Source organism: Apteryx rowi, unplaced genomic scaffold (genome assembly GCF_003343035.1).
Source record: "Apteryx rowi isolate R43461 unplaced genomic scaffold, aptRow1 scaffold_1, whole genome shotgun sequence".
NCBI lineage: Eukaryota > Metazoa > Chordata > Aves > Apterygiformes > Apterygidae > Apteryx > Apteryx rowi.
In genome coordinates this window covers 5,345,516-5,356,833 of record NW_020447196.1, presented here as the reverse complement: position 1 = coordinate 5,356,833, position 11,318 = coordinate 5,345,516, and the positions used below count along the sequence as shown (strand labels likewise).

The window sequence follows — 11,318 nt, the reverse complement described above, 5'->3', positions numbered from 1 at the left end:
TTCATAAAAGTACAGACTAAGCCCAACCCCATTTTCTTGATGTTTATTAATGTCATAAATTTCAGTCTTCAGAAACAATACAAGAAAAAACAGTCTCAGACCATCTACACACCAATGAAAATTCTGCAACCAAATTATTGTCCACATTGTTTTCTTAGAAGCACAAGTGTATGGTATTTTTCCATTTGCCAATGCATACAAGGCACTAACCACGCATTCAGAAACAGCTGATAACCTGGCTAGCATTGGCATTGTTAACAGTGTAGCTGCTGCAGCACAGAGCTCAGTACAGAGGGCAAAAGTCTTCATATAAGCACAGTAAATATGAATACTTAGATATTCAGTATGTGCTTAAAATATATATAGGAAGCTACCTGCCACTAGTTTATTCCATAAGCGGTCTACTTTAAAGCTAGCTTGGACTTACCTGCATGAGCTGCAAGTCATGCTTGTGCAGATGTACTTGGGAAAGGCAGGAGTAAAGGATCTTTTCAGAGTACATGAGTACATCCATAGCACACAGGACTATTACATGCTTAAAATATGTGCTGAACCAGTTTCATGACTGTGGGTTTTTAGGGCACACCTAGCTGAAAACAAATGTGCAGGCACTAAAATAATCCATAGAAATGCTGTCTCTGACAACTGAGAATTCTCATGATATAAAATTACAAAACACAGAGACTTTCTGGGGCAAGAGTTACTGAGCCTTGCCAAAAACATAGACAGAGGCCAGAGTTTACAAAGGGAAACAGAACAAACGTGACCACCTAGTTATGTAGGCAGATAATCTTTTCTATTCAGATATCTCTTCTTTTTCATCTCACACCCCAGTGATTGATAGATATGAGTCCACACAGAAGTTTGTAAGTCCTGTTGATTTTTCAGAGGAATTTAAATGTGTAATTACCATCCAAATCTTTGAATAGTGCTCCCAAACTTAAAAAAGACGAGAAAGCCTCTCTTTAGAAAATATCGGTGTTGCAGACCTCTTGTTTTATATTAGATACCAATCAAGCATTCCTAGATTCATCAGGCTGAGAGACAGGTGGAATATCCACCCTGCAGGAAAAGCTAAGATTTTCCTAATATTGCTTTTGTCCCAAAATAGCCGTCTTTTGTGACATGAAAAATCCTTCAACTTTATTTCAGTAAAGGCAATTTTTTTTCAGGATTAGCATTTTGAATTTTGCTCTTTATGGCTATATTATGTGATGTTTACTTTGAGATATTAATACTGAAATGAAGGAAATAAATGTAATAAAATAACACAGTAGTTTTCTTCCATAGTCTGTTCACTGTGTAGTGGGAGCAACTTAATTGTTGCTAACTTAATTGTCAAAGATGATCATGTTACAGCAGCAGGAAGAATCCCCAGGTGTTATGGAAGACTGTATGCAGAGCATTTAAAAGCCTGAGGTTGTGTGAATAAGATTTAGAAGGAGCCGTAGAGAGCCAGCATTAGACTCAGGGGCCCATGCTGCAAGGCAGGGAGAGTTCCCGACTTGTATACAGATGAGCTGCCTTGCACTTCCCTGGGAGGAGTGGCTTACAGTCTTGGACAGTTGTTCTGGCTGCTCACAGCTAGTGCTGGCTCAAAGCTTGGGTATTGCTTTTCCTGGTCAGTGTTTGCCTTGCGTAACATTTATACTTCACTGAGTATATAAGGCAACAAACTGAGGAGGTAAATCTGTGACTAGCTTGCAAGATGGCAACAGGGAAGAGCACACTGCTGCTGTCCTTGATTCTCACCGCTGGGGTCACAGCTCTTGTAGCTACTGGTAAGCTTCAAAAATGTTTTTCACTGTTGCCTTCTGTAAGGAGATAGAATGTGTGCGCAACCTGCTCACTTTAGGGAATTCCAGCCTTGTTGGGAGGACCTGGGCACTCGACATTGCTGTACGGAAACTAAGTCTGGATAGCAGATAGTTTTTCATTTCTTTTTAGTGATCTGTTTGCAGACATTTGCCTTACTTGCCTTTTTCACAATAGTGAAATCAAATTCCTGCCCCCAAATCCTCTCTGCTGAGGCAAAGACCAACATGTCACATTTTTAATTTGGTATTGAGAACTTTCACACTGATCTTAAAATGAATCTTACCTAAATGTTAACATAATTTATATATGCTGTGCTATTTTCAGGAGTACTGGAAGGCTTTTTTTGGCTGTACTATCGAGATTCCCAAGTGTCACGCTGTCATGCTATGAAGGTTCGATAGCAACGACTGAGACAGTAATATAATAATAATAAAAAAGATGTTTATTTCCTCACACAAATTCTTGGATTAGTAACACCCATTAAAATAATGCGATTACTAATTTAGGAAGGATAACACAAAACCATCAGTTACTAATTTAGAAAGGATAACCTGAAACCATCGATTACTGCGTTATTAATTGGAAGGACTGCTTATCCCTACTTGAAAGCTTTCTTGTTCACTCTCCTAGTGAGAGGGCTCTCAACCTCGAGGAGTTACCTTAACCCAGCGTCCCAGGAAAAGGGGAGGGGGGGATACTCACGGTCCAGCCGGAGAGGATGGTCAGGTCACGTTCCCGTCCCTGCTCAAACTCTCCTAGCTCCCAAGTCTCTTTTTATACGGCTGGGGCTCTGGGCAAACACTGCTTTTGCTGACTTTTGCGAGTTTCACAATCACAGGACTGTCTGTTTGTCTGCTTGGGGGGACCCTGCTAGCGAGGCAAGACCACAACACCTCCGTATTGCTTCTTCCCTCCCCGGGGGTCCGTGCAGATTCCAGGTGGCAGACTTCACTTCTCCAGTCTTGTTAATGCTGCCATTCCGCAGCCTTGCGCATATCAGTCCTTGCGCATATCGGTTGGTAGACTTCTTTAGTYCTGTTAAGTCCTCTGTTCAACAGCTTTGTGCABGTYRGCTCTTGTGCTATCAGTTCTTCTGCATATCAATTGACAAACTTCAGTCCTGTTAACTCTTCACTCGCCCGTCACCAAGTGTACTTTCAGTATTCACAGATCTTTTTCTAAAGAAATGCCTTTTCTTAATGAGTAATCTATTGGAGTTTTGAATAATGACAGGTCAAAAGGATTAGGATCTATATGCAGTTATTAATGTATGTGGCTAATAAGATAAAATAGATGATATACATACAAGAGATAATACATACAAAAACAATCAAAATGAAGGCTGAAATAATGTTGGTTATACTGATTCAAGTATTTGTTGAAGCATTATGTATGAAAATGAGTTGTTTAAGCAAACAAAAGGTGCATATTTAAGTAGCTAAAGCTCTTAGAAATGTGTCAGTTGCTTACAAATGGACCACTCATGATTTTGTGCACGCATCCCCCAGGAGAAAACACAGAGCAACCAGAAGTGGGGACCAAATATGGGAGAGTCCGAGGGAACCAAATCAGAGTAAATGCAGCTGAGAGGAGTGTCAATGTCTTTTTGGGACTTCCCTTTGCTAAGCCTCCTGTTGGACCATTGAGGTTTTCTGAACCCCAGCCACCTGAGTCATGGAAAGGTGTCAGAGATGCCACTTCCTACCCACCAATGTAAGAAAATGACAAAACTACTGATTTTTTTGATGATTTTATGCTATATGCAGCTCCACAACACTGATATACAGGGCAATCAAAAGTGACAATGATAAATTCTATGGTGCCATCTCATTATCACTTGCAATTGTTTTACAATGAATGCATTTTTAAAGATATCTTTATAAGGTGCTCTCTTTATTAAAAAGTGCTATCTAATGGGTGTCAGCAATAAACTAGTGAGGACAAGCAGTTGATCAATAATGTTGTGCTTTGGGGACATTCAGCCATTACTTAGTAATATTTGTGAACCTTGTGAATTTGGAGCAGAAACAAAAAGGAGCTAAGAAATGTAGGAATAAAGTATTGGAAGAATAAAGTGCCCAGTGAGTCACCTGCTCGACAGGATACTTAGGAAACAGAGACCAGTTCTAGTCTATACTGTAAGCATCTTACTCCACTTTAGTTACTGCCCTTCATTAGTGCCTCAAGCCTAACATCCACATGTACAATATAAAAAGCTATGTAAGGTGCAAAATAATTCATTGTATTTTCACTGAATTCCCTTATGACCATATCCATTTGCAGGTCGATTTCCATAATATCTTGAAACATGCAGAATTATATCTTCATGTCACTGTTCTACTCTATACTGTGGCTCCTTTCTACAAATCTCATGGGCATGTCTGACTGGCAGTCAAAGGAAGAAAAAATATAAAAAGTGAAAAAATATTATATTTTTTCTGTTGCCAACATGTGGAAATGTACTAAGGATGGATTACTGGTTTGTACTTTATAGAGGAAGAAGCTTGGAGGTTTTAGTTATTTCTGTTGCTTGATTTTTTTTTTATTTATTCAGGTGTCTACAGGATAAAGTACAAGGACAGTTTTTTTCAGACTCTATTACTAATAGAAAAGAAAAGGTTCCTCTCCAAGTGTCTGAAGACTGCTTATACCTAAATGTGTATACACCCGCTTCTACAGAAAAACAGGAGAAGCTACCTGTAAGCAAAATCATTATAAAATCTCTGACAAAATTGATTGCTTTTGTGACTTCGTGGAACAAGTTAAGCCTAAAACTTCTAAATGCTTCCCAAGGATTAAAATAACTTTACAGCAAACCTACAACCTGTATTATATGCAGACTTATAGGTGCAGTTTTCCAACATTAATCAAGTTGTATGCTTAGGTCCAGTAAATACTTGCTGAGGTTTAGAAAATATATAAAATCCTATTTTACAAGTAAAATCTGATTGATATTTTAAATAAGTAATGTTTGATTTCCTCTAAAAAAATCTCTAAAAAGTCATTGGGCATAGGCATAATGCAAATATTTAATAAAATGAATGTTGTTTTGTAAGATTGCAGATCTCATATTCAGAAGAATTCTACCATTTGCAAAATGCAATCTGAAAGAGTTGTGAGTGAAATAGCACAAAATATTCTATTTTGTTTTATATTTAGTTTGTATCACATGGACCTCTCATCTGTACTGGGTTGTTTGTGGTTTTTTCTTTCCAGGTCTTTGTGTGGATCCACGGAGGTGGATTTGTTTTTGGAGCAGCTTCATCATATGATGGTTCAGCATTAGCAGCCTTTGACAATGTGGTAGTTGTAACAATTCAGTACAGATTAGGTATTCTTGGATATTTTAGGTAAGATGCTCTATCTCAGTTTTCGCTAAGTGATTTCCAAAGTTAAGTGCTCAAAACCTTTGCGAAGAGATGTGCATAATACTTCCTTATACAAAGAAACTACACATTTTTTAATTACATATGCAACATTTGGGAACAACTTAAGAGTCTCAGATCAAATTCAGAATCTGTTCTTGTTTGATAGCTAGACTTATCTCAACCCTTCCTGAGCCATTTCTGGTTCAGTTGTGTAGATAGGATCTTTGGCAACTGATTTCTTATACCACAGATTGTATTTATCTCCACTGTTTTTCTTACATCAAGCATTTAAACAAATCTATTCTTTCTTTGCAGCACTGGTGATGAGCATGCCCGGGGTAACTGGGGTTATTTGGATCAAGTAGCAGCTCTTCAGTGGATTCAGGAAAACATCATAAATTTTGGAGGAGATCCAAAATGTGTCACTATCACTGGAGAATCTGCAGGAGGAGTCAGCGTTTCTGCCCTTGTAAGTTCACAGAAATCATGAATTTTAATCACTCTGAAAAAACACCATTCATGTTCATTTTTAGTATCTGTAAGAAAAGCCAGGGAGAGAGAAGCGATGGTTTTATAATAAACCACACATTACTTTGGTCTATAAGACTACGCGATATAAATGCAGCTTCTGACTGATGAAAATGGTCTGTCAGACTGAAAATGTTTTTCCTTATCTACTAGTTTGAATTCTGTTTTTTTTGCAAGAACTGTAAACACAAAATTTATCCTTATGAGAAAAGTCCTTTTAGAGGATGCCCTATTGCTCATTTCCTATGTGTTGACAGTCACTCATGCAAAGTTACTCAGTCTAAGTGAATAGTTGTGATAATATCTGAACTAGATGTGCATTTTGTGACCCAGTGATGATGTAAAATTTTTACATTAGTACTGAGCACGTTGAGGTACATTTGAGGTACATTTAAGATTAAGACGCTCTTCTTCAAACTCTCACAATTTGATAGAAGATGCATAACGAAATGAGGTTTCAGTGACACACATGCATTAGCAGTAATTCCTCTTTGCTAAGCTCCTGCCCTCTGGCAAATAGCTGTTTATGTCCCTACTGCAGCACAGCCAGACTATCTTGGACACAGTCATGTTCAATCAGATTCTGCTTGCAATGTAGTTCCATAAAGTCTTGGAAGCAGGGTGCTATGGGAGGGGAAAGGACAGGCATGAACTCTTGAACCTGATATTTTTGCCAAAGCCCTTTGTGTAGTTGAACTATGACCAGAGTCTACAGAACAACAGTCTCATGACATTTGTTTTCAAAATGTCTTAAAAGGCAATTTCTGATACTGAAATTCTAAGCCAGTGGTCAGAACATAGTGCTTGTCATACTTGTAATGCTTGTTCTTGCTTTTCAGGTCTTATCTCCTCTGGCGAAGGGCTTGTTCCATAAAGCCATCTCAGAGAGTGGTACTGCAGTCAGGCTTTTGTTCACTGACCATCCTGAGAAGCAAGCAAAAGTGGGTACTTGGTGATATTTTTAAATATTTTTCCTGATAGTTTTGCACATTTTAAATTGTTTATTCAAAAAGTGGAACTGGATTGTTTTCCTGTGAAACCACAACCACAGTCATTAGAGACAGCATTTCTGTATGCAGATAAGAAATACATGTTTAATGATGCTTTGCTTTTCAAATACCCAAATATCCACATATGCCAGAGAGAAAGCAAAACAGTAAGGACGTAGAGAGAGAAGTCAGGGAAAAAGCATCAAATGTAAAGAAATTCATTACATGGTCTTCAGGAAAAGCTGAACTCAGAATTTTGGCTGGAAAATGGTGCCAGACTCTGGATACTCTTCATCCTCCCCCTGTTTGATTCCTGTCATGCTCAAAGAAGCAAGATTTTCAATTTTCTTCATAATTCAGTTCATGACTGAATAAACAAAAGAAGAGTTAATTTCAACCCTGCTTTCTCCACCTACAAGAAACAACTTCCAGGAACCTAGATTTGCTAATCCAGGATATAAAAGAGACAATGTTATAATGATCTCTGTCACTCTAATGACAGCTGAGAAATGATGTTATTCCACCCAAAAACCCTGCACATCGTTAAGAAGGTGTAATGTGCTCTTTGTTACCATCTACATGGTTGTATTCTGAGTATGCCTCACTAACTCCCATATGTCATCCTGCCTTCTCTGCCAGCATATTATTTGCAAGGATGCCATACCTTGTTCTGTGCCAGAACATTTTAGAGTATGTTCTTGTCTTTCTGGTTGGCCCACAACGTGAAGGGTTATGAAGGCTTCTTATCCTGGCTTCTGCAGTAGGAACATGTCTGGCTCTGGTCCTTGCTGAGAAGTTTAGCCCTCCCTCTGCTAGAGTCTCAGAGCCAGTAGCATATAAAAGCCTTCTTCATGAACTATATGGATAATTATAAGGATATGGATAATCAGTAAATGAAATGTTTTTATTGATTGCAGAGAATTGCTACTGTAGCTGGTTGTCAAATATCCAGTTCAGCTGCAATGGTTCAGTGCTTAAAAGACAAAACAGAAGAAGAGATGAAAGAAATAACTCTAAAAATGGTGGGTGAAATTCTACTCCTTGCATTTGAGGAACGCTTCAAATGTTATTGTAGCAGCTATCATAAATGCTGTCTGTGTGTTGCGATACTAGGAGAACTTGAAGTGAATGAAACATCTTACTCTTCTTGACTTTTGCAGGATTTCACAACACTGCAGTTATGCCATACCTTGTCTGAAAAATGTCAACAGGTTACTTCCCTCTCTTTCCATATGGGCTTTGAGCTACTTCTGTTTTGCTGTCATGCGCTAACAGGGAAGGAAGAGTGTATGAAATGTCACAATTTCTCCTGGAGAACCTAAATAATTAATATCATATGTATAAAGTCCAGCTCAAAATTTCTCATTCTGACACTGACTTCCCAGTTCCTTTGCAGTCTCAACACAGAAGTATTCCCCCATTGCTCCACACATCCATAATAGGATTGAACTAAAGAAGAAGAAATGTAAATTGGACAACATCACCTACATTTCATGAATATTCAAAATATAATTTTATTGTTAACATAACTTTCTGCCCAATGCAGACAATCTGTCAGGGAAACTTAAGAGATGTCCTGAATACTGTTACTTCTTATAATTTCACTTGGCACTTACTCTGTTTTGCTTTGGAACTACATTAAAAGTCTGAAAATGTTTCCTAGAAGCAAAATTAATGTATTAATGAAACTTCCTTTTTTTTTTTTTCCAGCATCCCCAGTTCATCAGCGCATCTGTGGATGGTGTATTTTTTCCCAAGAGTCCCAGGCAATTACTATCTGAAAAAGTGATCAGTAAAGTTCCATATATAATAGGAGTAAATAACTGTGAATTTGGATGGATAATTCCTACAGTAAGAGACTTATAATGGCTTTATTTATATATAACTTTGTTAATATAAGACTTCCTATTACATATATATTCTTTCTACCATGCAGATAATGAAATTTCCTGATTACACAGAAGGTCTGGACAAAGATGTTGCACGTCAAGTTTTACAGAGCACATTACCATTGTTTTTAACAGTAAGAGACTATTTCCAGAATAACCCAGTGCTGCTTCTTGACTGGGCTGGTGCTATTTGTACTCCTGGCGGGGTATATTTTGGAGGTAAACTTTGTGGTGTGTGACAGCTTCCTACTGTGGAGCCATAATTCCCAAATGGGCAGCCAACACAGTTCTAATTCCTATTGCCCCTCGCAAGCAATTAACATAGAAAATATGCTCTAAATTAGCTGTTTTCCTCCTACATGCTCCATCTTTTATAAAAAGATGTTCTGCCAAAATCCAGGAGTGATTCCAGTACTTAAACATAGGTTTTTTGTGAGACCTAGATATTCTGTGTTATCCAAGACATCTGCACGGTACTGGCAGGTATGACACAAGACCTATGGAACACACAGGCCCTTCTGAAGCAGCAGCTGGAGACTAGAAAGGATACCCTGAGATGTTTAAAATGGCACTGAGAAATCTATGCTTAGGCATCTGAATTTTGTTTCCTGTAATTTAGAAAAGCTCTTAGCTTTCTGCTTCCTGGGTGCTGTCCTGAAACTACTGTATATAGAAAAATCCAGATAATAAGTAAGAATTAAGGACTTACGGAACATAAGAATTAAGGACTTATAGCTTATACTTGCAGTAGATCATTCAGAACCACAGATATCTCACATAAACTTGAGATGGTAGAGCCCAGGCTTGTTCCAAAAGGGATTAAATTATGGCTATCTATAATAATAAATGAATTTTATGAAATCCAACAGAATTTCTTTTCTTTTATGAGGGTTATTTCCACAGAAGGGAGGATAGACTATCATATCTGTTCATCAGCATCGCTGAGTGATATCTAAAGATATTAGAGGGGATTCTTTGTGATGTCGCCAATTTCTTTCCCTGAGAATATCTATATCTGGTAATTGAGTAACTCCCACTTCTGAGCTCTGAGTTCTTTCCCCACTCCAGCACAACTGGGGATTTTCTCTGAAAGAAGGTAGTGTTCAGGGCTTAGCCAGGGACATGAAGACAGCACATTCGTTTAATGCTGCTATTCTTTTTAATATTCATCATCATTATAGGAAATATCTTTTTTGTTCATTTTAGGGTGTTACTCCTGATGTTGTTGATCTAGTATACAAGGAATACATAGGGAATGCAGAGAAYGGTGCTCAGGCGCGAGATGGGCTTCTTGATGCACTAGGAGACTCTTTGTTCGTTTTTTCAGCCATTGAAGTAGCTAGATACCACAGAGGTGAGTCTATAATTCAGCATGTATTTGAGGAAATGTAGAATTCCATTCTAGGGTGTGTTTGGGAACAGTATGCATCAAACCTCATTATCAAAAGAACGGATTTGTTTTCATTTTACCAAAATAGCTCTTGATGAAACTTTATCATCTTTGGTGGCAGTAGAAGTAGCACTCTTTTATTTTCTTTTAGATGCTGGCAACCCAGTCTTCTTTTATGAATTTCAGCATCGACCAAGTTCAGCTACAGGTGTTGTACCAGAGTTTGTAAAAGCAGACCATGCAGATGAGATTGCCTTTGTCTTTGGAAAGCCATTTTTAGCCGGTGATGTATCTATGCTTGCTAAAGAATTCTTTTTTTAAGGAAGGCATCTTTAGTAGTAGTAGTAGTCATTTTACTTACTTGAGTGCTTTTAGAATAGAATTTGCTTTCAGAAACATAAGAATCAAAATATCAGTTTTCTATCTTTTTCTGTTTTTTTTTTTAATAGTAATTCCTTTTCATGAAATCCTTCATCTGCAGTTCTGTCCTAGAGCCTGCTCATGTAAACCTCCCATAGCTCAGAATAACAAGCAGAACTGATTATAGTTTACTGGATTTGATTTAAGTGCTGGTTTTTGATTGCTCATTTTCTAATGTTGCAATTTCATCTCCCACTTTTCAGGAAATGCTACAGAAGGAGAAAATAAACTTAGCCGAACGGTTATGAGATACTGGACTAACTTTGCTAGAAATGGGTGAGAATCAGAATGCTAATTACAGCTCAAGTTCTGCCTGTGCTGCCTGAAACACTATAGCCATACTTATATGGTGGTTCCACAAATTCTGCAGAATTTAAGATAAATATTGAAACAAATTGTTTGTATTCCTAACAATTCCAAGAAAAACCTTTTAAATGAACCTGCATACCAAAAAAGAAAAAAAAAATCCAAGTTCTATTACTCCATCTGCAATGGAGTTTTAGATCCAAAACTCTAATGGCAGTTATTAAATGTTTGCTATTCCACTGCTGAGCATTTTAATAGAAACATCTAACTATTCAGATATTAGAATCACGTAATCTGGGCTCCTGTTAGTTTTCTGAAACAGTTGGAGCCTGAACAGTCAGAGGACAATTGACAGGCAAATGGAAGTCTAACTTCTTATTATGCTCTTTCCAGAAATCCCAATGGAGAAGGCTTGGTGGATTGGCCTCAGTATGATCTGGATGAAGGATACCTGGAAATAAACCTAATGCAAAAGGCAGCAAAGAAATTGAAAGAACGCAAAATGGAGTTTTGGGCGCAGATCATGAAACAAACCATGACAGAAAGAAGAACAGAACACACAGATTTATAAGAGTGGCAGAGGATGTGATTTACTTTTCAAACCTGAAGT

General features: G+C 37.8%; 1 protein-coding gene across 1 annotated transcript; it reads left to right on the top strand.

The window, feature by feature from the left end:
- The first annotated feature begins 1,708 nt into the window (after positions 1-1,708).
- Positions 1,709-11,318, top strand: LOC112962742 (fatty acyl-CoA hydrolase precursor, medium chain-like). Its single transcript, XM_026059186.1, has 14 exons — positions 1,709-1,781; positions 3,327-3,531; positions 4,373-4,517; positions 5,035-5,168; positions 5,502-5,655; positions 6,554-6,655; positions 7,621-7,725; positions 7,864-7,914; positions 8,414-8,554; positions 8,640-8,726; positions 9,799-9,946; positions 10,134-10,265; positions 10,606-10,678; positions 11,102-11,318. Exons 1-14 carry the CDS (start codon positions 1,709-1,711, stop codon positions 11,277-11,279), a joined length of 1,728 nt encoding a protein of 575 aa, XP_025914971.1. The 3' UTR covers positions 11,280-11,318.